Source organism: Phlebotomus papatasi, chromosome 1 (genome assembly GCF_024763615.1).
Source record: "Phlebotomus papatasi isolate M1 chromosome 1, Ppap_2.1, whole genome shotgun sequence".
Taxonomy (NCBI): Eukaryota; Metazoa; Arthropoda; class Insecta; order Diptera; family Psychodidae; genus Phlebotomus; species Phlebotomus papatasi.
The window spans coordinates 39,286,965-39,314,505 of NC_077222.1; the positions used below are offsets into that span (position 1 = coordinate 39,286,965).

The 27,541-nt window shown below is 31.9% G+C and overlaps 2 protein-coding genes and 1 non-coding gene across 8 annotated transcripts in view; 1 reads left to right on the forward strand and 2 right to left on the reverse strand.

The window, feature by feature from the left end:
• Nucleotides 1–3,734: 3,734 nt before the first annotated feature.
• Nucleotides 3,735–27,541, reverse strand: part of LOC129799677 (voltage-dependent P/Q-type calcium channel subunit alpha-1A) — an 80,165-nt gene continuing 56,358 nt past the window's right edge. For 3 of the 6 annotated variants that reach the window (XM_055843804.1, XM_055843802.1, XM_055843803.1), the window contains exon 6: nucleotides 24,584–25,162. In XM_055843804.1, the coding sequence (XP_055699779.1) occupies nucleotides 24,897–25,162 (266 nt within the window). In that variant the 3' untranslated portion in view covers nucleotides 24,584–24,896. Of the gene's footprint in view, nucleotides 3,798–24,583; nucleotides 25,177–27,541 lie in introns of those variants that run through there. The other 3 variants (XM_055843807.1, XM_055843806.1, XM_055843805.1) reach the window with 2 other exon arrangements.
• LOC129799678 (uncharacterized) overlaps nucleotides 3,784–27,541 on the forward strand; it is a 113,749-nt gene continuing 89,991 nt past the window's right edge. The window contains exons 1-2 of the mRNA XM_055843808.1: nucleotides 3,784–3,856; nucleotides 10,623–10,895. Coding sequence (XP_055699783.1) covers nucleotides 10,844–10,895 — 52 coding nt within the window. The 5' untranslated portion in view covers nucleotides 3,784–3,856; nucleotides 10,623–10,843. The remainder of the gene's footprint in view (nucleotides 3,857–10,622; nucleotides 10,896–27,541) is intronic.
• Trnat-ugu (transfer RNA threonine (anticodon UGU)) lies at nucleotides 25,425–25,497 on the reverse strand. The gene has a single exon. It is a non-coding gene; the product is annotated as a tRNA-Thr (tRNA).

Genomic DNA, 27,541 nt, shown 5'->3' on the forward strand with positions numbered 1-27,541 from the left:
ATGCACCATTTCAACAGTCAAAACAGGGGATGAGAGCTGGAGAACCTACTCCGAAGAAGGCGAAAACGGTTCCGTCAGCTCGAAAGATCATGGCATCAGTTTTTTCGTATAGGGTGGAGTAACCACTTATAGCCACTTTTAAGAAAAAGTGAAATCAACTGTATTATAACTTTTGACCCCTTATTATCAGATAACTCAAATTTGACACAAAGTTACTTAGATATATTGGCTCTAGATTCGTCAAAACAAAAGTCCAACAATTTAACGCGGGAGTACCTGAAGACCTTATTTTTATTAACAATGCAAAAATAACCACATTCTCGCCACTTTTTACCACTTTTTGCCAGTTCTGTAACCACTTCTCGCCACCTACTTGAAAGGTCCAAACTCAATTATTTTCGGCAATTTTATGAAAAGAATACATTCAGCATTTCTTTTTCGTAATGATCACCTTATTATTACTCACATCAAATGATTTTTCTTCACTTTTATTTGAGAAATCAAATTAAGAGACTATTGCACAAAGTACAAAGCAGATCTGACAACTGAGAATCTATGAAGTGAAGTTGGCGTCGCCTATTGAATAACAATGGCGCCAGATGGTGAACCAATTTTAAAATATTACCACTTTCCGCCATGGTTCATTTTTACATAAGAATAATATAAAATGAAACATTAACTAACTAAATATAAATTGTATGCATTCGTCGAATGTAATTTAATGTTCAATAGACAAATTATCTATTCAAAATCAGAAATTTTGTTCGATAAACGTTTCATGACACTTACTATATTTGGTAAGAAATATTGGATTCGATGTACTTGCCTAAAATATTTCTCTAAAAAATGCTTAAACATACTATAACCTACTTTAAGATGAATATAGAGCCTATCTAGCATCGCTGGGAAAAGTGTGTCGACTTACAAGCAGACTATGTTGAGAAATAAAAATGTTCAAAATATTTTTTGTTTTCTCTCCGAGGCCTGGGACTTCTGGAACTACCCTCGTATGTGTTGCCAGGAAAATATGTCCTGAAGGAATACAATAGCCTTTCAATTGTTCAATTCTAAGCGCTTTTGGTCAATTGTCTACTTCAACACGTTTAGTTGTTGACGATAGAGATCTGAATTGAGCGTTTGGCAATTGGGCAGCAGCTCATAGTAGACCAAAGGGGTCCCGGTCAAAATCCCGAACGCCAAAATCCCGAAAGCTAAAATTCCGAATGAGCCAAAGTCCCGAAAGTCAAAATCCCAAATTCTTAAAAGTGTCACAGCTACTCCTACGATTGTACCTGCGCTTTCTGGAGGCAAAGGGAAATCTTCTGTGTCTTAGGAAGTTATTCTAAACATTTTCATTCATTAATTTCATCCCTTTCAGGATTTTGAAAATTCTGGATTTTGGCTGCCATCGGACGAAACACACAGCAAACCTTTTTTGGCCTTTACTCTCGGCTTAGTGATCATTTGGACCGGCTAATCACACTAAAACTACGATTTTTCCGACTGTTGTTTTCGTACGCGATCCGTTTTTCATCGCCAGTCATCATCCGTTTCAAAAATAGGTCGAATTTCAAAAATAGGTTGAATTTCGTTGACCAAAAAATCACAGGGCACAGGACTCAATTTGGTCTGAAAGGTTCTTTTGTGACAATAGCCTTATGCAAATGGATCTAAACTGTTTTCTGACTAATCTTCAGTTCTTGGACAATAGAATAAGTGCTCGCGTGCTGCGACAATTTGGCTACCAAAGCGTGCTTCATTTTTAATGTCCCTTTTACCAGAACGGAAGCGTTTTAACCACCGCTTTGCTGTTGCGTCAGATACTGTATTGAGTCCATAAACAGCACAATTTTTTTTGGCCGCCTGACTCCCCTCCTTCTTTGCAGCGTGCCTTTAAGGGATCGGGCCTCTCCCACTAACTTTGTCTGTCCTGGTGACTCTCTGCCAGCTCCCTCCAGCACCACGGCCCAGCTACTTAAGGACATTTTCCACTCTCAATCGTTTTCTAAGACGCCCCCTCATCCTTGTCCCTTTAGGCTCACTGTAGCTAAGAAGAAGCTACTAAAGCTAAGAAAGCTTTAGTAGCTTTCTGGTCAGGGAATACGAACTAGGCTTTAAAATATTATACAAGGATTTAAAGCTTTAATATTATCTCAGAACTGACCTATTTTCTAGATATGAATTGCTAAAATCCTATACATTTTGAACTATTTCAAGAGAATTATTTCAATTGCTTGTAGGGGAAAGCACGCCGCTTTCAGACGACTCAAACTTCGAATAGCTCATTTTTTCAACACGTTGTTAATGAATTTGATCTATTTATAATATTATAATTTTAAAGCTAGTTCAGTATCTCAAATTTCCTGAAAAGAGTAACTACTAGTCAAATCCATTCAGAGCATAGAAAAAAATTGAGTTGCCCGAAGTTTAAGTTGTCCGAAGGTGGCTCGCTTTCCCCTATCTTTGTTGAATGTTTCTCTGACTTATGATACTTGAACACAAAATCAAAATGCATTTGTGATGTTCAAAATAATTGCCTTCTGAAAATTTTCTAACAATGGATCAGTTATGACGTATCTAAGAAATTGCAATGAAGGAAAACTATTATCATATGCTCTAGTAATCAAATGTTATATGATAAGTACATAGTGCATAGAATTAAACAAGTATTTGGTTATTTTGTGAGTTTCATTGAAATGCCTCAGATGGAACTCAGAGAGTAATTTATTTGGACAGCCATCTAATAATCTCTAGCATTGGGCGATAGACAAATTTCTGAGTATGAGCTGAAGAGGAAGAATGCTATAAAATCTTCCTATTTCGACAAATAGCAATCACAGAAATTTGGTTTTATGGACCTTTCCCATGATGGCAGAATCAAGAATGATGCCAAATGGCAATTTAATGTACAGTTTATATTGAAATGTACTGTGGAGTGTGAACAGTCATCATGAGACGAATATCTTTTGCTTAATTGAATCGAATCGACTGTATAATTAATTGAAATTCTTGGGAAAATTCCTGTGTACTCCTATTTATGGCAATATTTTCACACTTTTGCCACATCATGGGTGTAATTTGTATTATCTGAAAGTGTTTGTTGGGAAAAAGTAGATGAGGAAGAAGAATTTGGATAAAAGATAATTTTTCACCAGCAACCCTTAATCCAAAAGAATAAATTGCTTTCTCAAAAACTCCCTGTAAATACTTACTTCCTCTCGTTCGCCTTATTTTTTTTTTAATTCGTCGTCTGTAGAATTTAATCCTACAAAATAATTTTCTTTCGGCAAAGTATGGCCCAGTTTCTGAGATCCCATGTGACGGGATGAAATACGGAAGGAAGGAAATACCAAAAGTCTGTCAGAGGTTCAGAGAATTTATCGTTATATTATCTCTCAGTATTAAATATACTTCAAGTTATATCTATTAGAATATTTGTATATAAAGGTCTTGTGCAGAATTAAATCCATTTATCAATTGTCTCTAAATACACTTGAGTCAGTGATTGAAAGTTTTTCCAACTCCAACGTATGAAAAGTTGAACCCATTTTATCGCTGCTTCACAATCATCATTGCTCATCCAATGGACTGTGGGTGTGTAAAATGGTGAAAAAGGATGACTAAAAATTAGACGACAATACTTGATTCCTGTGTGATCTGAATTAGTGAGTGCTCGTTGGAAATAAAATGAAAAAGTTCCACTTGTGAGGATCGAGAAAAAAAAGAGAAACTTGAAAGCTCCTGAAGGTGACTCTTTCAGCATCCTCTTCTGCACGTGACCAGAGTTGAAGATGTGTCTGAAATTTGATAATGATACCACTTATATACTAACACTTTGGGATAAGACGAAAACAAGGTACATTCTATAGACAAAATAGGTGAAAACTTGTTCTTAATGTTGGAGAACATGGAAGATTAAAAGTGACTGCACCAGATTGGGCAGTAGATTGGTAGAAATGATTTCTGAATATCAAGTTTGAGATAACATACCAGTGCATGTTAATCTTGAAAATTTACTCGAAAAGAAAAAAATGAAAAATTATAATCCATTTTGACATCTCAGACATGATTTAACATAATTTCTGATCAATTTTCTTATCAATTTGGTCAGTCTTACTGACCAAAATCAAATATATACGGACCACAAATATTTATGCCTTTATTGGCTGGATTTGAAAAAGGCTCAGAATAGTTATCAAACCTTATTATAAGTTGCTTATTAATTATTTCTGCATCAAAATAAAAGTCCTTGTTGCAACTGAGACCCAAATTCCGTAATAAACTTGTATTCTTTCATTTCAGTTCTGAATATACTCATTCGCAACTAGAATTAATTCGTTTATTCAATTAAATTGAATGACTGAGGGTTGGGGAAACTTCTGCATCTTCTTGACAAAGTCATTGTGCAGATTGTTTCCAATTTCAGCTGAAATGATTAATGGCAAAATCACATTGACTGTTAAATCTATATAGTGTCATTGTCAGACCCAAGAAGCACAATAAGACTTGGAGCTCGAAATTAGGTCAAGAACACGACCTTTTAATAAATTTCATGCAACGTCAGTTGAATCACTAAAATTTATTATTTTGACTGCAAACGAATTGCAAGTCTAATGTCGAAGTATCAAAATCACGATGACCATTAATTTATTACGTGCTTTAACCCTTTAAGGAGGAATAGAACACCGCGGTGTCCCAAAAATGAAAACTAATTTTTCGGACTATTTTGAAAATAAAATAACTTTCTATATTCAATAAATTGTTTTCGTTTTTGGGACACCGGTGTCCAACTTGTCTTTAAAGAGTTAAGAGCATCTAAATTAAGGATCATTACACAGGAAAAAATATTTCGTAAATGTTTGTGAATTCTTATTGGGACGTTAGGAGTTGCTCGTAAATCGTATAACCCACAAACAAGTTCGTAAATGTTTTCATTTTTGCCATCGCATCTCGGTCTTAATAAAATCCTTTCTAGCGGCATAGCTTTATTCTATTCTTCGTTGCGTGAGGAGTTGGCGGTCATCTTGAGTCATCAGTGAGTCAGTATTATGGCTTGGAAGTGTATAAACAGTAGCATAGAGCTTAAACCGCTTGGTCCCTAACAGGTATTTACCACGATAAACCTGGGTTTCCATGAAAAAACTTTCATAGCATATTCCAGCTACAAAAGAGATATTAATTCTTCTTCGATTAAGAAAAAAACGGGGGTGCGATTAACTTTTTTTCCTCATAACTTTAACACTTTTTAGGTGTAAAAATTTAACAACATTTTTTAATGTTAATTTTACACCTTTCTAAGGGTAAAAACAACATGAAAAAGTGTAACTTTAAGCCCTAATACACCTATAAAGCATAATATTTACACCGATTTTGGATCAATACTGCAGGGTAAAATAAACATTTCCGGAATTTTATTTTAACTTTTTCGGATTTCTCTCAGTGTGCTTATTCCTTGATTTTGTTCTCACGTAAATGTTATCATGTTCATCAACAAATATTAAGAGGAGAAAATTAAAAAAAAAACAAATGTAAAAAGAAATAAAAGAAGGGTGGCAATGCGTCCAAGAGGTGGAAAACCACCTTGTTGTTGACAATTGTTCAAAAAGTTTTGAAAATTATTCATTTTGATGTAAGTTGTCTGTGAGATTACGATGTTTTGGCACATTATTTTGACAATTATTGTCAAACGTGTTTGGTACCTCAAATATCACAATGACAACATTATCAATATTGCTAATATTCTGCTAGTAGGAATCGAAAAAGTCCTAGATAAGAAAGTATGACGTCGTGCTCTTCTTCATGATTTTCAATTTTCAATTATTTCTTTTTAAAGATGGGGATCTCGGTGGCGCAATAGGCAAGACCGTTGGTTCTTGGGCGGATCGAACCCCGGCTTGGCTCACAGTGTTGTGAGTTTAAGTCCCGTCCGGTGCAAAGATCTGAATGTCTAGAAAAAAGACATTTTCTCTGTGATGTAACGTAATAAAAATGTACCGCCTCTGTGCAAAAACTCCGGGAACATGGAAGAAACATCCACATTACGAGGAAGGCGTTCCTGGGCGATCTATGATCAGCACATTCCTCTAACACGAGCACGTTACAAAGATTACATTGTAATAAAAAATCGAAGGATTGCTCTCTACGTGGAGTTCGAGCGAAAATAAAGTGTCTCAATACGATTAATAATACTTTAGAGACTTTAAAGGTACATGCGAGATCCTAGAACATATGTCATGAAGCATAGCTTTTGCTACTTGGGTATCCTTATTGTTATTTTCTCTGCAATTGTATGAGTTTCTATGGTAGTTTTGCAACAAATTCTCAATTACACTTGTTTATTTTTCTGTGTTTATTAGTTATGTTTTTTTGTAAGTAAAATATTTTTATATTTATTTTATAGTTATGAAGCAGTTGTAAGTATAAATTTTGAACAAGACTGTTTTACAAAAATTTTAAAACCAAAACTGAACTGTGCAATATCACATATGTGAATTTCCATTGGGTTTAGGGTTAATAAAAATAATAAAGCAATAATTCTTGAAAAATATTGGTCTGTGATGAAAAAAACGAATTGAACCTTAAATTCAAACTTATAACTAAAGATATCAGAATTTATTAAAATTAGTAGGGAGAAGTGGGAGTGGGGCAGTTTTGAAAGTGGGGCATCTTTAAAATTGGGATTTTTCACCTATTTCTAAATAAAATTGAGCCCTATCGTGATTTTAGCTGCACAAACAGATTGAGAAGCTAAATTATAACACGAAAAGGCTCAATTTTATTTAAAGATAGGTGAAAAATCCCAATTTTAAAGGTGCCCCACTTTCAAAACTGCCCCACTTCCCCCAATTTTAAATATTTTTAAAACTCTGAACACAGGAAAGATATTTATTAAAAATTTTATTTATACACCATATTTTTACGCTCTCCTCAACTATTTCGGTGTTTTTTCAGAATGTATTTCTCTTTCAAAATAAAAGATTCAAATTTTTCTCCAGAGCTTTCGACTGCGATCTTATTCACTCAGTCAATTTGGAATTTTTTATGAGGTTATATCCAGGAGATCGCGTAAATTTGATGTTTTTTTGGCTCATTTTTTCGTGACTTTGCTGATCAATATGAAATTTTCAGGGGTTCTTACATATGTCTTGAGGAATACAAAGAAGAAAAATTCTTACCGGTCAGCACTTTATTGAAAAATTTGACTTAAAATTGGTCTTCAAAAGCAAATGATAGAGTTGATCTTGAAAAGTCACTAAAATTGCTTATTATTTAGGATTTAGACTCCTTCGAGAACTGGGCTAAACCGTCAGTCTGAAACCCATATTAAGCCCCGTGGCTTTACAAGGTGTTAGTTTTACTCTCTCGGTGCAGATACTTTCCTATACCATTATAGATCTTTCTTTCACCATTTCTAAAATTCAATTTCATTTCATATGTTTATTGTTCTAGTGGTTCTAGTTATATATCAGAAAATGTCCGAATTGTTCCTTATCTGAAATTCTATCAACTCTGCAAATGTTGTACCACAGAAGATACTTGTATGTTAAAGTACAGGAAACTCATTGAACAGAAAGTTTTCTATCACATGGAAAAACTTTCCAGAGAAGTAAAGAAAATATTAATATATTATACAGAGTCTATGAATAATGCATATATTTAATAATTAAGGTAAATAGTGTGACATAGCCCCGGGAAATAATTTTCATATAAGAATTTTGATAGAAATACATTTATATGTACATATCACTGAACATTCCAACTAATTGAACGTGAAAATACAATTCTCTTATCTTAAAACATTTCATTCACAGTATTGATTTTCTCAATGATGGAGAATTTTTAGATTCTCATTTAGAAATAGCAGAGGGATTATCTGGAGTGATTTTGAGCTTGAGAAATATTCTTGAGAATATCTCACACTTTAGGCTTTGCTTTAATTTACTGGAACTTTTTATGTTATTTAGTTTTCCCTTCATAAGTGCAAATATTTGATTTCATAAGTCAGCTCCAAGGTTTTTATTAGGTCACACTCTTATTGACGGCATATTATCGATTTTTAAATTTAATTTTCTATCTTTAATGAGAATATGTTTGATTACTACTCATGAAAACTGTTCTCCACTATTTTAACCTATAGGCAGGAGCCTAAAAACATATGCCACGCCCATATAGACTAAAAAATAGACTACGCCCAGAATAACATATGTATGTGGGAATGAATTTGGATTTTGGTATGATTTCACTGGGAACATAGTATCCGATCAGTAGAACAAATATTATAGAGTCCTGTTCAAGGGAGGAGTCACACTTTTTCACTCATGAAGTACTTTTTATAAATTAAAGCCGTTGTTCCATTTAAAAGAAGAGTTTCCCTCAATATCCCCCTTTCCACTATTTACATGTATGTATATATAAGGCAGAAAAATATTGTGATTATCACATAATATATTTTTATGTTTTTTTTATTGAATAACGGATAAATATTGGGAATTTTGTACTTAAACCATGCACAGACATAGGCGTGGTTTTCGAAAAGGCGTGTCAGCTTTCGCCTTGACTTCCAATAAAATCTGATTAAGCAGGAATCAAAAAGTCGGATGGAGACAATTGATTGTAAATTGTGATGAGTCAGTCTATGATGTAGTGAAGCTATAAGAGGGTAGTAGTGAGCTCTTCATGACAAATTTAATTCTCTGATTGTAATTATGCTTTCCGAGTCAGTTCAGTAAATAAATAAATCCCCCAGGGTCATCTGAGGAATTTAAATTTCCTTGATGTCTGCAATGCCTTGTCCAAACGTTATAGGGATAACTCGAGCATCACCGAATGTGGGGTACCACCGAATACTTACTTTTATTTCTGAACTACTTGGACTATGGCGACCATTTCTTCAGTGGACTAGCATCACTATAGTAACTATGAATTCATACAAGTCTCGTCCTCTGAACTTTATCTAATTAAAAAAAATCGCAGTGCTCGAAGTGCTGTATGCTCTGAAGGCATACAGTGATACGGTAGAAAGCTATAGAAGCAAAAAATTAGGGTAAGGGCTCATAATCTTAAACAGTCTGCTTATTAGCATCGATGTTCCAAGTTTGAAGTGCGATATATTCGATACTAATTGAATTTTTCTGTTACTCTCTTTTCAGAAGGGTTGTTTAGAAACTTGGCAAGGGTTTATTGTCTTTGGTTTTACAAAAATTAATTTTATTACGTTTAAAAATGAATTGATATGTAGAGGTGAATTTGACACTTATTTTGGACAACTTGGTTATTAATTTGGACAACTTGGCTGTAAATTTGGACAGCTAATCCGCCTCAACAGTATGCCCAATGTTCTTCATTTCATGAACCAATCTTACCAAATCCTCTTCCTGTTCATGTAAGGGAAACGTAGAATGTCACAAGAAGCCCGGAAACTTTCCATATCATTCATTAAAGTGAGTTGACTTCGGTACTCCAAGTACTCGAGGATTCGCTCATTCCCTGGCCTTTCCGGGAGCCTTTCAAGGCTTTTCTCACTACATCTTTTTTATAGAGATGATGCTCCTTTGTTTCTCCAGACATTTGTCCAACCTAGTCATCACAAAAGACAATTCTTCACGAAATTTCGTGAGAAAAACACCTGTCTAAAATAAGAAGTATCACCTCACTGGTGAATGTCTTAAGAAATTTCCCATTTTTCACACGAAAAAACTAATTCACAAGGCAAATCTCACTTCAGGTCAAATGTACAAATCACCATTAACGTGAATCAACACAATATTCAATGAATATTTAATAATATCACTGAAAAACAGCGAGGAAAGATTGTTAATACTTCACCACAGCTAAATAAGACTGAAGTAAACACGAAATTCTGTCATATTTCTCGTAAGCAATTGCTCACACGGAATTTTCAACAAAACAACTTTAACTCAAATCATATTCAAAATTTAACGTATTTGGTGTTAAAATCATCCAAAGAGAACAAATATTTAGATAAAATTCATTATTTATCAAATATTGGAAAAAAATCCATAATTTTAATCAATTTGTTTTTAGTGTCCAATTTTATCCTCAAAGTGTCCAAAATAAGAAATTGGTTAAAATTATGAGCCTTTCCCCTATATCGTTAAATATTGGTTTGTGTGTGTTTGTAGAACAGGCCTCTCTTGGGGAGTGGCTTATTTCTTCTTTGAGAAAATCCGTGCAGCATGAACCAGAGAAAAATTCGTAATGAGGACTTGTTCCAACGTATAAGATAACCATACTACCTTCTTAATACATGTATATTGAAAATTCAGAATCTTATTTGGCCATGAGTAGTTCAAAGGGGGACGTCTTAAAATTGTATAGATCTTTACTTTAGTTAGGTTAAATGCTAACTCTCTGCTAAAAAGAACAAATTTAAAATCGATTGAATGAAGGGAAGGGTCTCCATTTGATGTACATTGTTGTATAAAATTTCCATGTAAAAAAAACACACATGAGAGTATTTTAGATGTACAAAGTGAATGTAAACCCTATGTAAAGTCTATATACCTCATACTATTTTATCAGTTCCACTTTGTCATGGTAGATTTCAATCCTTTTTTTGACCTCTTTCTTTCTCTCTCTCTCCCCTGTATTTATTCTTGTAGGTGTTTGGTACAACAATAGTGAAAATAATCGGGACTGGGTCCGAATAGCTGGACGATAGTATCCATTATACCCTGTTAAAGGGCTTCGGAGTACTCATAGAGTCACAAACTCCACTTGCTCAACCTCCAAGCTTCCGCCACAATCTCAGCAGCAGCAACATTTGGAATCCCAACAGCACCACCAACAAATTCCATCCTCAGGAACGGACAAACACGCAAAAATGGGAAAGAGAGAAATTAAACGTGGTGTAGTCCAGAGAACCTCAGATGCTGGTAAGTGAAAATCTATATTCTTACTCTCATCCACCTCACTTTTATCTCATTCAATGGCACGAAAAAAACATCCTGTACCATGTCTTATTCCCATTCCTTAGTGCTTGATTTTTGCCACATTAAGGAACTTTTTCATCCCTCCATGGAAGAACAAGTTCCATAAATAGATCTAAGACAGAAAATTGGGCAACCTTGAGGAATGGAATTTCTTCTGGAATTTGGTAAAAGGACTTTTTTTCTTCCCGGAAATATATCGCGAAATCAATCTCTTTTGAATTAATTTGAATAACTTTGATGGGTAATTTAAATATTCTTTGATGTCCTATAGGAAAAACTGTAGAGAAACAAAATGATTAAAAAAGTGAAAAATCATTTTATCAGAAATTAAACTTTGCGCAAAGCGCAGGTTTGCAATTCTATCAATTACACTTCCTTTAAAATTTCAAAACTCTTCTCGTTTGCTCATGGAAACTTTTTAGTGAAATACCAAATTTTAATATAGTGTCAAAAACAAGAGTGAAACTGCAATAAATAAATAGAAAACTTTGCATAGTTTTTGCTAACTTCATATTTTGAAGCGTTCTCCTGAAAAAAGGGTCAGTGAAGTTGAAAATATAACATATTATATTTCGTAAAAGCTCTATGTATGAGTTTTATTGCTGAAATTTACTCTCAAATATTAATACCCTTTATATACATTTTTGCTGTTGAAAACAAAAAATTAAAAAATGGTTTGTGTGATAAGAATAAAAATTCTAAGAACTGGTTTTTCAATTTTGTTATTTTTTTTAATTTTTATATGTGTTTGTTTAACAAATACAGGTAAAGAAGTATAGAATTGTTGTAATTTTATTTCATTGTAAAGATCAAATGACCTTTACGGCTACATCCTAGAGAAATGTATGTCCATTGTCCATATTGAAACAAATAGCCTGCGCTTGTATATGTAAAACGGTCAGGGTTGGGTGAATTTTTTACATTTTACATAATTTTTTACTTAGTAAAAAAAACGTTAACATGTGCTATATTTTTAACATGTAAAGTTAAAATATAAAAAATGTAAAATTGAATTATATGCATCAAATTTCAAATTTATATTTTTCTTTTTCACTCAATTTTTTGAAATTTTCTAGAAAATATCGTGCTGAAACTAACGTATTAAACAAAAATTCATTAAAAAAAACTAAGATATTTTATCGATTTTAACAAAATCTGCACAGAATTCCAATAATACGATAAAAATTGCTAAACGTTTTGTTTGGAAGCTGTGATGATTTTATATTCAATTTTAACTATCTTGTGATGAAGCTGTGCACTTTTAACTTGTATTTTATTCTTTTCGTGTTCAAGCTATGTATAAGTGCTTTACATACAAGTGAAATCATTACACGCAATTTTAAGAGAATATTAACAGTTTTATGCTGAATCAGTGCTGGTTTTTTGACAACCCTTTTTTTAATTTAATCTGTGCGAGTTTTATGCACAATTATGATTGTTTTTACTAAAGATTAATTTAAATATATATATTTTGACTTTATTCTTCGTGTAGTGTGTTTATCCCCTTAAGAACATAAAATCCTTAACTTTTCCTGCACTTCTGGAGTTTTTATTGGCTTCTTAAATATACAAAAATAGCTAAATAATTCTTCATCAACTCTTCTATTTGAAACACTTTCTTTTAGATTTAATTTCTGGTTAAATGGCGATAAAAAATATAGAATATGTACCACTGTATTATATTTACATTGAAATTATTACAAATATACAAAATCGCAATTTCTTTTACGTATCATTATATCAAAGTATCTTAAAAATAATTTGTATAATTAGGGTCGGAGGAAAGTCTGTTCGACAGGGAACACCTATTGACACTTTTGTCAAAATGTTGAAAATTATTTAATGTATCTAGTAAAATATAAGTAATATAACGTTTTTTCTGTAATATACCTTTTACTATAAACAGAGATGTTCAAATTTCATATCCCAAATGGTACAGAGTAGGGTGTCAATGGATACTGACACGAGTTCTTAAAGTGTCAATAGACGTTCCTTTCCTCCTACTATAAAAAATTATTAAAAAGTATTCTTTTAGATTTTAAAAGTTGATAGATCAAGTCATGTCGTTTGCCTATATACGAATAATGAAAAAAATGATGTTTTTTTATCTCATTCCTTTACAGGTTTACTAATTATATTAATTTTGATTCTATTTTTCATTAACGGTCAGAAAATTGATATTTCTTATAAGCAATATCAATATTGGTATTGCTTATAGGAAATGATCAAAAGATTCAAAAATACGTAATTTTCCTTTTTTACATTTTACATAATTTTTACATGTAACATATAAAAAATATTTTGTACTATGTAAAGGCACAACCTTGAAAACCGTCACATATGGACAAAAATCTCTCGTGTGTGGAGGCCATTAAACTTTTATAATTTAATAAAATTACAACTCTGTTAAGGTATTAGACCAAAAGCCTATTTTGACCACCTGTACACTATAAAAAAATAAATAAATAACCGGTTAAAACAATAACTTAGGAGTCATAAATTATTAAATAAAAAAAATCTCCATTTTTATAAAACACTTCCTAATTCCGTTTCTCTTTACGAATTTGAAATAGTGTAATTCTATGTTTATTAAAGGAAAAATTCTTTTGTCCTATTTGGAATTAAAATTCTCACTTGGAGCAGGTTCTGAATTACACTAACCTTCCCTACTGTCCCTACTTGTGCTTCTTAAAAAATTAAAAAAAAAATGAGCAGTAAATATTAAATGAGCGATCGATGTAAATGATTAATACCCAAAATGTTCAGGATGATATCAAACATAGGGTTGGAGAAACACGTATTATCTACTTTAAGAGCTCGTGTCATAACCTATTGGCACTCATTCTATGGGGATACAAAATTCCAACTTGTACTTAGTAATTAGATCACTAAATATTTCAATAATTTAATGAAACTACCAACAAGTGTTCCTTGCCAAAAAAGTATTCCCTCGCCACCTGGTAAAAATAAAATAGTCCAATCGACCCTTTGAATCAAAATATTTTCTCGGAGTTAAATATAATCTACCAGTTTTAATAGTTCATTTCGATCTATCTTTGAAAAATATTATTGAACTTTTACAATGTAAGAACCATGTTTTTTTTTGGGTTTTCTCAAAATTGACCCAAGCTTTTTCAATGATTTTCGGATATGTTTTAGATGTAGTCAAGTCGAATATTTTGTTCTTAGACATCTATGTTGGAAAACCATTTCGATATATAATTTTCGAAGATCAAAGTTTAACAAAGTTGGAGGGCGTAATTTTCAACCTTTTTTCTTTAACTTTCCGATCCGACTGCAACGGACTTAATCAGTAGTTAATCAGTAATATATCCGTAAATTGGTAAATTTCTCCGATTTACTTTTTATTTGTTCTAAAACCTTCTTTTCCTAAGGAATTTCTTTTTTTTGAATATTTTTTTTAATTTATCAGTCAATGTAGTCGGTAATAAAGCGACATGTACCCAAAAAGCATGCGAAAAGATACACTAACGGCCAAAACATTAAATACACTCTTCGTAAGCTTAAATACACGTGATTTGGACCGGGAAAACGCTGTAATATCCAGTTCTATTGACTGAAATAGTTTCATATATAAACCTAAGAACAGTTTTAAACAAGATTTGAGAAAATACATGAGCTACAAAATTTATAATTTGAGGATCAGTCAAAAATTAGCTTTTTGGAAAAAATGCAAAAGTAGCCCCACATTCTAAAACTGATCTAATCTTTTAATAATTATTTAATATAAGCTAAATATACTATTAGTAAATATTATTAAGAGTTAGAAAAACTGAAAATAATACCGAGGGAATATTTTTGGTACGGATTATGGTCGGTTTCCGGTGTGATATGTTCTGAAAGGGGTTTCTTCTTTGAATATTGAAGTTTTCAGCCCAAATTCTACTTTTTCATATATTTTTTATTATTTTTCAAATTTCTTCTTATTATTGTTGCAATTTCATTTCTTTTACTTCATTATTTTATTTAAATAAACATGAATAAAATCATCAAATTTAGTTTTCCTCGAAGAATCCTCCTTTAACTTTGATAAGCGCCTCACATATTCGAGGCATCCTGTTGATCAATTTCTACAAAAAGTCTGAAGGAACTTCGCCCACACATCCTGAAGTGTTTCCATCAAGATTGGAACTGATGTCGCGCCTAATCTCGAACCTTATGGTCGAGAAAATCCAAGAGAATTGCAATGAGGCTACAATCGGGTGACTGGCGCGGCTAATGCATTTGGTTTATTGGATGTGGGTTTTTTTTCAAGAGGATAACGATCCCAAGCATTCCTCAAAGCTTTGTAGAGGTTTCCTTCTTGAGAAAGGCAAACGCAGGGTCCTAAACTAAATGCATTAGCCACCCCAATCACCCAATTGGAACCACATCGAAATTTTCTGGAATTTTCTCGACCACAAGGTTCGAGATTAGGCGCGACATCAGTTCCAATCTTGGTGGAAACACTTCAGGATGTGTGGGCAAAGTTCCTTCAGACATTTTGTAGAAATTGATCAACAGGATGCCTCGAATATATGAGGCGCTTATCAAAGTTAAAGGAGGATTCTTCGAGGAAAACTAAATTTGATGATTTTATTCATGTTTATTTAAATAAAATAATGAAGTAAAAGAAATGAAATTGCAACAATAATAAGAAGAAATTTGAAAAATAATAAAAAATATATGAAAAAGCAGAATTTGGGCCGAAAATTTCAATATTCAAAGAAGAAACCCCTTTCAGAACACATCACACCGGAAACCGCCCACAATCCGTACCAAAAATATTCCCTCGGTATTATTTTCAGTTTTTCTGACTCTTAATAATATTTACTAATAGTATATTTAGCTTATATTAAATAATTATTAAAAGATTAGATCAGTTTTAGAATGTGGGGCTACTTTTGCATTTTTTCCAAAAAGCTAATTTTTGACTGATCCTCAAATTATAAATTTTGTAGCTCATGTATTTTCTCAAATCTTGTTTAAAACTGTTCTTAGGTTTATATATGAAACTATTTCAGTCAATAGAACTGGATATTACAGCGTTTTCCCGGTCCAAATCACGTGTATTTAAGCTTACGAAGAGTGTATTTAATGTTTTGGCCGTTAGTGTACTACACAAATAACTCTTTCTCGTGAGTTTGAGCAGTCCGCAAAGCTGAGACGTTTTGCTTTTCAATAGGCTTCGCTGGAAAAGCACAAGCTGATTTTCCCTCTTAGATTTTCCCATTTGTCCATTGGATAATGTCATTTGTTTGGAATTCCGCCACTGAGTGAACTTTCAAACAATCACTTTACCATATCTAGAGAAGATTTTGCACCCCAATTTCTTATAAAACATGTGCATTAGTACTCAATAATTACTTGTAGAATTTTACTATCACCCAAGGAAAGGATTTGGTTTAAGTTTCCGGTCAGATATTAATTTCAATATGCTAGAAATTCAATATAAAAATTGCAAAATTTTTACCATTCAAAAACATCAATTTGATCTATTAAAAAGTTCGTGTTATCCATTTCAACGACTCTAAAATTTAGGACATTTTTACACTCTATTTTCTCGAAAAAATGAAAGTGAAATAATATATAATTAGTTCTTTTAAGCAAAATACTGTGTTTTAGACAAGCATAATTTGTGAGGAAAGACAGTAAAGAAGTTACTTACAGATTTTATTTTATCAAAATCTTGTGGACAGAAATCGTATTAGTGATTTTTTGAAAATTTTGATTTGAAGAGCCTTTCAAAGCGTCTTGGGAGGTCACCCTTTTATAGTTTCGCCGAAGTGATCTTTTACGAAAAAATCAATTTTATGCATTTGCTTTGATGAAATTGAGCTTCTCAAGCTACAACGCTTTTAGAAGGAGCCCAGGTGACCTCTTTGTTTTATTTATACCAGTGAACCTTATACAGTAAGAGGTCAGTAAAAATTTATCAAATATTAAATATTTAAATATTTAAATTAAATATATCGAATATTAAAAAATATTTTGCTGACCTAAGTTTTTTTTCTGACTGATTCTTCTGATTGTCCGGATTGATATTTTCTAATCGAATATGTCATAAGACTGATCAAAATTTACGTTTAAATTACCTAATTCAACATTTTGCTAACTTTATTTTTGTTCCAAAAAAACATTTATAGGTGGAAGTGGGGCACCTTTGAAACTGGGGCACCTTTGAAATTGGGATTTTTCACCTATTTTTAAATAAATTTGAGCGTTATCGTGATATAATTTAGTTTCACAAACAGATTGAGAAGCTAAATTACATTATGATATGGCTCAGTTCCACTTAAACATAGGTGAAAAATCCTAATTTCAAAGGTGCTCCACTTCCCCCTACATCCATATTATATTTTAATTAGTTTATAACTAATTTATTTTTTATTGTTTTTTTTACATTTCACTGAATATTTTTTAGTTGTATGGTGATGCAAATTAATTATTTATGGCCCTTTACTTAATTAAATAGTGCCAATTTAATAACCAATTCCAAATTAAACTGACCAAATTTATTTTTTGGAAACAGTATTAATACAAAATCTTTTATTTGTGCTTTATATAACCCTGTATATGATGGTTTGAGTACTTAAATGCAAAATGTACTTGAGGATTAATTAAAATTTTTACTCTTTAAAAAATTTCAGCACCATCTAAAAAGTTTTGCATACAAAGTTACAAATTAGTTATTATACAGGAATCAAGTAAACTCACCTCTGTCAGCTTAATGCAATTTTCACATTTGTTCCCTCATGAGACGTCTTTTCTTTTACTGAACCAAGAGGGAGTAAACGCAGAAAAACGACATAATTTTCACCAGGGGTTGTAATATTAACCCTCTATCAGTGTTTTCTTTAATATGCGAAAAAAATGTTTTAAAACAATGTTTTCTAGGATAATTACGATCCAATACAGTCGAAAAAACCATCCACTCTTCATTATCTCTTTTAGTTTAGGCGCTAGGTGAGAAAATATAAAAATTTTTTGAAACTCTTTTTGCTTCTAAAATTCACATTTTTACTTTTTCAAATTTTTTAAATAAAATATACAAAGTAGAATGACATATCTTTCAGTAAAAAAATAAATTTATTTTAGTCAGACAACTTTAAATCGGTATTTTTATTGAAATTGGAAATGAGTTTTTTTGCACAAATATTTTTTGTTGCTTCTACTTTGACCTCTAACACAAAACTGGGGAGTTCAAACTTTCAAAAGATGTTAGTGAGACAATTACCCAGGACACTATAGCACTTTTAAATAAATAAAAAACTTTGTAATCGCAGAAAATGTTATTTTTGTGAAGACCGTCTTGAGATGGTCTTATCTGTTAGAGGGTTAAAGGTGCATAATAAAGAAAGTTGAAGAACTGAGACGAAGCAAATTGTGCCCAACATACAAATTGTCATTTCCCATGAGAATAAATATTACAGTAGCTAGAAAATTGTACTTGTCTCCACAGAGCTCTCAAATTCAGGCCTGTAGATGTACTGTACATATATGTTACCCAAGACATCCTTGTAAAATGATTATTTGCCTGATATACAACACACAACTCTCCCTGAATGCCTCATATATAATATATTCGGTAGTGGCTTGAACACCTTCCAGAAATTCTCCAATGTGTTGTATAAAAGCTAGTAAATGCCCAGTAGATATAATTAAAAGATTTCGGGATCAGAGGTGAAAGATCAAAGGGAATTTCTCTGTCATTTTTGATATAATATCATGAAAATAAACTAACATACATTTCTATTGATCGTCAATTAAACATTTTCCACTTCATCTACTTTGACTTCCTTTTATGTCATTCTCATCTTCCTTCCACGCAGGAATTGCCTTCGTTCGTTAGCACAATTCTCAGAAGGAAGTTAGTCCACAGATGGAAAGTTTCGTGCCATGTCGATACAATTGAATATGTCTCTATATTTCGTAACTCGAGTGACTTTCTTCTTTTTTTTTCATCACATCCTATACCCAGGCTTTTCTTCCAATACAACCAAGATAGGAAATTAAATTGTAAAGTATGAAACTAAATGAATTCAGGGTGAAAGAATTGTTCAATCACTTGCCCTCCCCATATTCTATATAAGAACATCTGGATGAAATTACATTACGAGAATGTCGTGCAAATTGAAATGGAAATTATTAGATTTTCGCAATGGTACTGTACTGAAGAGATTTTGATTAAAATTGTATTTTAGAATAAGAATAACGTGCAATTTAGTACATTGAAAAAATATATTTACAGAAATTCTATTAGGAAACATTACAATTTTCACTAAATTAGATCATAATGAATTGTAATCCAACTCTAAATAGTGTAAACGAATAAGAAACCATTATTTTATTATTATTAAAATATAATATAATAAAAGGCATGTTTATATTTTGTATATTTAATTTTGAAAGAAAAATATCTCCTATGGCCTCTATACACTAGAGAAATTTATGTCCATATTGAAGCAAATTGTCTATGTCTTTGTATAAAAAACTGTTAAATATGGACATAAACTTCTCTAGTGTGTAGGGGTCATTAAGGGGGCGTGGGAGTCCATATCAAAAACTGATTTTAACGGTCACTGAATTTAAATTCTTGACATAAACTCACTGTAAACTCCATTTATTAATATTATGTAAATGTCTACGAAAAGAGTTTGTCACTCAGAATTCAAGTCTAGAAAGAGAGTAAAGGAAATATTATCAAAAACCTCGCAAAGTCAAACTTTCCGCGTGTAACTTTGTGTACAAACTTTGCATTACTTTCGTGAAGATTGTAAAGAGCAACAAAATGTATTTCTGTGTTGAGCTTTTTTTCATACAACCTAAGGACTAAAGTAATTAAAAAAAATCGTTAGTATTTTTGTTCCGTATTATTTAAAATACCTAATATTTATTATATGTATGTCGAAACGTTATCTTGTGAACTCCCATTAATAAGTCAAAAGTTTAATTTTAACTTAAACCCTTTCCTCCTCTTTAAATAGATGTTTCATAAATATCTCCAAAACCGTTCCAACGATTTCCTTTTTGGATGTATTGGAGAGTAAACATGTTAAACTAAAATTTGTTCAACATGTTCAATAAAAATTTAAGGTTCACTGGGAATCTTTTGAAAACATGTATCACATAGGATCTTTCAAAAGGCTCAATTTGATTTTCGGATTCGATTTTAAAGCTCGAAAAGTTCATTTTCAAGGAATAAAGATTTATTTTAAAATTTTAGAGGAATTAAGTATAGGTTTAAAATGAATCTTTTATTTTGACTATTAAAAATATATTAGACAATATAAATTTGCATATTTGCATTTCTCCAACTAAATCATTATAAACAAATATTTTCCTAAACCAATTTAGTCAATTTAAGATTTAATTGAGAGTAATTAAATTTTCCATTTTCGACTGCAATGATTTAAATTGGTCATGAATCAGTAAGATTTGGTTAATTATTATTTTAACCTTGTTACCTATTTATATTAAATTTTAATATGATTCGAAAATACAAAGTTCAGGACACAAGAAAGAAGATATTCCTGTTTAATAATAATCTTTTATTAACGTCCATTAGATATTCCTGTTTTTGATAGAAATATTCACCGTTTGTGAAAAATAAAGTAATAGATATGCAAAAATATCTACAAATTACGTAAGTTCAACGTATGACATTTAACTTAAGAAATTAAGGAGGCATCCAAAATCCCGAAAGCCAAAATCCCGAATGTTTAAAATCCTGGAAGAAAATGTGCAGAATAATTTCCAAGTCACAGAAGATATCCCTTTGTCTCCAGTAAGCGCAGGTGCAATCGTCGGAGTAGCTATGACACTTTTAAGAATTCGGGATTTTGGCTTTCGTGATCCATTATTTTCATAGAACTTTTGTTAAACTTATGTTTTTCTGACATCGAAAAATTTTAAAAATTCCAGTCATATTTATTCTTATTTTACTATACTTGAGCCATTTCATCAAATGCTATCCGTGAGGTTAATCTCAAATTGAATTTATTCTGGATTTTCTGGAAAATTTCTGGAATTCACAATAATATCACAAATTATAATAAACTACCACAAAATCTAAAAATTATGGGAAATGAAATCCATTTTAGGGAATTTAAAAAGTTAAAGGAAACACATTGCAAGCTGAAACTCTGTATTATGGTCAGTCGCAACTCAAGATAAAAATTCTATATGTAGTCTTAAGGAAGGATATTTGGATCGAAAAGGCAGGAAATAAACTGAAAACTATCTATCTATCTATCCATTCTTTTATAAAGAAAAATTATGTATGATACTAACCTCTTTCTCATATTGTTGTTTAAATAGTTTTAATATCATTGATCCAGTTTTTATCTATTCAAATATTAAACTATAAATTTGATATTTATCTGTAGAAGGAAAATTATTATTTTGGAGAATATGGTAGATAAAATCCATAGATAAGAACAGATTAACACTTAATGAAGTATTCAGGAGAAAACTACTTGAATTTTCTCTTGCAACATCCAAATTTATAGGTTAGAGGAGGAGAATGTTTCTTGAATCTAAGGATGATGTATATAGAGTTAGAGTATTCTTACTCGTCCATTATGGATGCAAATTAATTCAATTTTATATAGTTCTATTGACATACCCAGAAGTACATGAAGCACCCTAGACCGGGTCTTAATTTTCTCAGAGATTTAATAAAGGTTCCCCAAAGTAGTTAATGTAACACTGACTGTGAGAATGTAAATAACGATTGAATAGAAATGTTGAGTGATTGTCTTTCGAAATCCTCGTTTTTGTCCTTGAGTATTTAATCACGAAAATATAATTAAAAATAATACGTCAAGTTTATTGATTTTCATGAGAGATTTCAGTTCTTCTATATAATGGCTTAGATAACAATTAATTAATTCTTTGCGGAACGTGATGTTATAAGATTTATTCTCTAATTCAAGATCTTAGTTACTAGTCTTATAAACCAGCAAAACAGATTAAAAATAGATGAAGCATTCTCATCAGAAGCATTTGGCACAGGTACAAGAAATCCTGCAAAAACTTTCAATTCTCGATCAGATATCAAATCATTTTCTTCTCTTAACTCCCGGTGACGCACTTTAGAGGGTTCAAGTGAAAACTTCATGAATAAAAAATCAACTCCATCTAAGGCAAGAAAAAAACGAGGAAATAACTTATCGTCAATGTGACACTTTAAATCGGAAAAATATACACTTTCTTTTGCATTGTAACCAATTTTTCTTTAATGTTATCGGGATTTTTTCTCGATGAAGTATTTGTCACAAGAGACTTTCGATTTTTTATTAATTTAATTTTTGTACTAAAATTGTACGTCGTAATTTGCAAAAAAAAAAATTGAAGAGATAGAAGGTAATTTGAATACAATGGAAAGGTACCTAAAGTAAGAAATTTATATATAAAATAAAATGAATTGGTACAGTAAAAATTCTGTAAAACATTTCTTATCGTGGATATTTTAGTAGCACTTCGAATATTTCACAAACCAGCGCATCTTTTGGTTTAATTGTCATTAAATTATCCTTACCTGACTTGTGTTCAGCTTATACTTACAATATCTTACTAATATTCTTATAATACTATAAAGAGCTTTAGAAAGATTTCTTTATCAACTTATGTAAAAATCAAAAAATACTCAAAATGCCATTAAAATGCCCATAGTGTGATTTCTCGTACTAAAATAACAATTTTTATTATTTTATATTTTTTTGTGGAAGTTAATAAACTAGAATGAAATATTTTCAACTGTGACCAATATCGAATTTTGTAAGAAAACACAATCATTTTATTTAAATTGTTTTAATATTTTCTTGAAAATTAATATCTTCAAATCAAGGGAAATATGTTTAGTGCACTGGAAAGTTTAATTAATAAAATCTTTTAATGGCACCCAAGGTGTCAAGTAGTGCAAGTGATATAGTGCACGCTCTATGATTCGTGTATCTCATGTTTGAATCCTGTTTAGTAGAGGAAATCCTGCATTTATGAGACACTTTGGAGTCAAGAAACACGGTATAGACCTTTTTGAAACTTTTCTATTTCCTCCTCTTACGGCGTTTCGGAGATTGGTTGTCTCCTTCCTCAGGTATTGACACAGAATGTGTCAAACTGTTCAAATGGTGACATCGTCCCAGAAAGTGATTTATGTAGTCCAAGTGTATGTAATTGTCCAAGTGATTCCCCAAAAACCTAATAAGAACTTCCCCATATCTACCCATACCTGAGGAAGGAGACAACCAATCTCCGAAACGTTGTAAGAGGAGGAAATAGAGAAGTTTTAAAAAGGTCTAATATCGTGTTTTTTGACTCTAAATTATCCACAAAAGGCCGAGAATACAATTCAATGTATTAAGCACTGTTTATGTATTATTAAATTAAAGCATTATTTCCAAGATCCAGAGAATTATCTGGAAATTTTTTATAAAAATTAGTATACTTAGTATAGACATTATTAAAACAACTCGATTAGTGTTTTTCGTTTTTGTCAAATTTGTTTAAATAATTAAAGAATAATCCACCGTGTCTCAAACAGCCCCCGTCGCAAATATGCAGGCTTTCCCATATAGGTTGAAAAAAATTTGTGAATTGTTTGTTAGAAATTGTCACAAGGATGTACTTTCGTACCAGAATATGGAAAAGTTTTGTCAAATGTGGCCAGCTAAATTTTGTGAAAATAGTTCTAGAAGCTTCCTTTTCAATATTAAGATGAACAAAATCTTGGTCAAAATGAAAAATTATATTCTTTTGACAAACTTTTAACAATATACTATACACTTTGTCATCTTAAAAACCTTTTTTTTCAGATTAAGAAAAAATAATAGAAATCCCGTTTGTTGGAAGGCCTAGTTCTTCTATGACATGTTGTACCAGCATTATTATTATTGCATTATAAAGCCTATTTTTTTTTTTTAAATTTACTATGATGAAGCAATATATGTAACAAGAGAAAAAGGTTCAAAAATGTTTGTTCTCATTCTTAAATTTTATTCATTCGGAAAAATAATTGTAGTAAATTAAATAATAAAAAAAATATTTTTATTGGTAAAAGTTGGCATACTTCTACCAACATAAACTTTATAATTGACTTTATCGATTAAATTTTTCATTGCATTTTCTTAATTAGCTCATGCTGCTCATGCAATTTTTTTTTGCTAGAATGAAATCTACTAAGATCAATTATTTTTTTTTTTTTTCAGTTTAAAAAAAAGTATGAAAATTCTCGTTCGAATAAACTTTCAAAGTTCAATTGTTTTGCATTTTAAATAAAAAATAGGGACTTGTAAAAAATAGAATTAACATTAGCAAAAACGTTAAGATTTTGGGTTTCTTTTTGGGGCTAAGTCTTCGTTAAAACTTTTTTTTTGTAATTTAATTAAAATGCGACCTAGAATTTGAATTAGTTAAATATTTTTGTAATGTCAAATATCTCAACCCGAATTTATGTAAAACTTTTCAAGAATGAGCATTTATTTTTAACATCATTGGAAGCACTATTGTGAAATCGTAAATATTTACAGGTTTAACAATACATTATTTTCTCAATAAAATATATCGCATGTTGAACATCCCTTGACTTTGGAAATCCTTTTCTATTGTCGTCACAAGTACATGGAATATTCTTCTATAAAATATTTATTGTTTGCTATTTACAAAATATTCTTATACATAATACTTACAATAGAGTGAAATACCTAACTATAAAATGCTATTACTGTTATATCATGCAGTATGATAAAATTAGCAAATTCCTGAATCTGCTCAGAGGAGTGTAAATATTAAATTAATAAATTCTCTTCATGTCTCGCCTTTGAGGTCGATGATAAATAAAGTGCACAGCATAAATGCTGATTAATAGAGTGAATTTTGTGAGGTGAAATTTGTTGTTTTTGCTTTTGAGGAGGTACTAATCACAGGGTCTGCCCGGATGATTTAATTGAAGTATCGATTGGTCTCATCAATGGCCGCTTGGACAACAACATCGCTGCAGGGATTGAGATCCCAGAAGACTCCAGTGCAGCCCACTCGTTCAAAACAGGCATATCTAACGGATGGATTCCGTGGGGTGCAGCAATTAACAATGGCCCAGACGCATCTGGATGGACCTTCGGCCTGGGGCGGCCTTGTGGGGGCCGGTGAGGCCGGAGCTGGACGTCTCTCTGGCAGATTTGGCCTCGGCTGTCCTACGTTTCCACTCCCTAGTTCAAGAAGGCTAATAGTGAGTGGCACCAAGAAGGGCCGACACAAAACAGGTGGACAGAAAACACAGATATTGAGTGCATGATAACATATTTAGCATGACAATGGTGCTCAAGCCAGATTTTTCGCCCAGGAACAATGTTAGTCACATTATGTTTATTTGACAAGATGTAGGAAAAAAATGTTAGTTACATGCCCAAGTAACATTTCTTTCTCAGGATATCCTAGGAAAATGTAGCAAAATATATAGAAAGATAACTCTGCCTCCTGTGAGGATTGAACTCACGACCCCTGGTTTACAAGACCAGTGCTCTAGCCACTGAGCTAAAGAGGCACGACGGCACCGGTCTGTGAATTTGGAGTTTACTATCCAAAAGATAACAGAGTGGTTTAATTGAAGTGACGATAAGACTATAATATTTCGTCCGTTTATAAAAGTTTATCACTACCGCACCTTCTCTATTTTTAATGAATAAACCTCTTGGAAACCATTTATTTTCAAGTGTTAGAAAGTAAATGGAAGACTTCAAATTATATGTTCAATATTTACATAATTCACTAAGTTTTAATATAGTTGCTTTGTTATATTGACTCACTAGAAATAATCGTCATTACAGTAGGGGAGACCAGGGCAGAATTAGCCACGTATTGTATAAGATAATAGGGTGTTACAGTTATCCTTAGAAAAATTACTAAGCAAACTACTATTGATTTAGAGTAATAAACTCCCTTCTTAATCATTGAAATATTTATAAGTATAATTTATTTTTCTTAATTTATAGGCTAACAAAAATAGCATTTGCTGGCTAATTCAGCCCCTTACCATTTAAGCTCATGGTGCAATACACATAGAAGAAAGTGGGGCTGTATATTGCTCTTTTTTTACTGATTGAACTCCACGGAGAGAGCAGTATATACTCGCTCGATTTTCTTACTCCCCCAAAATTTCCACCATTCACCCCCGGGAAACCACTTTTGTCAACAAATCTTCACGTTTCAGGCGATTTCTGAGTAATATCGTCATGCTGTTTGTCCATCTGTCCGTCTTTCCGTCCGGCTGTCCCAGCTCTAGAGGCCAAACGGTAAGAGATAGCGACTTGGGACCTAAGGGGGACCCCCATAAGTCGACTCAATGATCGGAAAAACCATGGTTTTTCGTTTGCGACCTTTTTTTCACTTTTGGATATGTTTTAGTAGAGATTACCCTGGCGGACAATTGACCGCCGAATTGAATTAAAAGGCTCTAGAGAGCGCATTGATCAGGCGAATGGGGTCATACTTGGGCTCATTGGAAAGGTCTTGGAATTTCACACAAACCTAAATCAGTTCCAATCGGTTTTGAACCCGTAACGAATCAGTTCATAACCGATAACTAATTTTTATTCGAAATAAAATTATATTAGTCCTAAGTTATTTAGGAGCAATATTTTGAGTGATTTATAAATCCGTTCAAATAGGTTGTGAACCGGTAATTAACCGATAAGTAATTTTTGTCCGAAAATCAATTTTATTACTCTTAAAATTATTTTGTGGGATATTTTGAGTGGTTTTAAAATCGGTTTAAATCGGTTGCGAACCAGTAAACGGCAAATGATGGCGAAAGTACTTTTCTGGGATAGCATCTAAGTCACGAGTTCGAGTAATTCGCAAAGTCTGAGATGTTTTGTCAACCCTTTAATTGAATGTTTTAAATTCAATTGTTTGATTTTAGTCTGAAAGAAATATTTAAATTTCCACAAATTTGGTGCAAATGAGAAAAAATTTTAAAAGCCATGTGCTTGATTTTGTCACATAGTACCAATTGATTTTCAGAAACTCACTTTCTAAAGACAAACAGGATTAATTTTAGGCCATTTTAAAATTGTTTTTATTTTTCAATTTGATGCTATTCGATTTTGGGATTGATTTTATTTGAGTCTTTGTGAGATACCAATGTAGAAGGTGTCTTTGGTGCCCAGTTCGGATTGTGCTCAGTGTAATGATTTTTTTTTTTAAATTTCGATACCTGTGGAAGACGGACTCCTCTCCCTGTCCACATTGGTAATGGTAGCTTGAGGAATGAAAAGTAGAAAGTCCTCAAGATTAACCTGATTGAACTATTTATTTTAGCGATTGATTTTATCCCACTTTAGGACTGATTCTATCCCATTTTGTAATTAATTCCAACTCACTCTACGATTGATTTCATCTAATTTTGGCATTGCTTCTATTCCACTTTGGGATTGACTCAATCTTTACTTCAAGATTTATTTAATCATATTTTACGAATTTACCAAATTGTGTTATGAATTTTATGTCACTCTAGGAATGATTAGAATTTGTTGGAATTGACAGTCGATTTAATCCCAGTTTAGGCTTGATTTTAATCCAATCAAAGG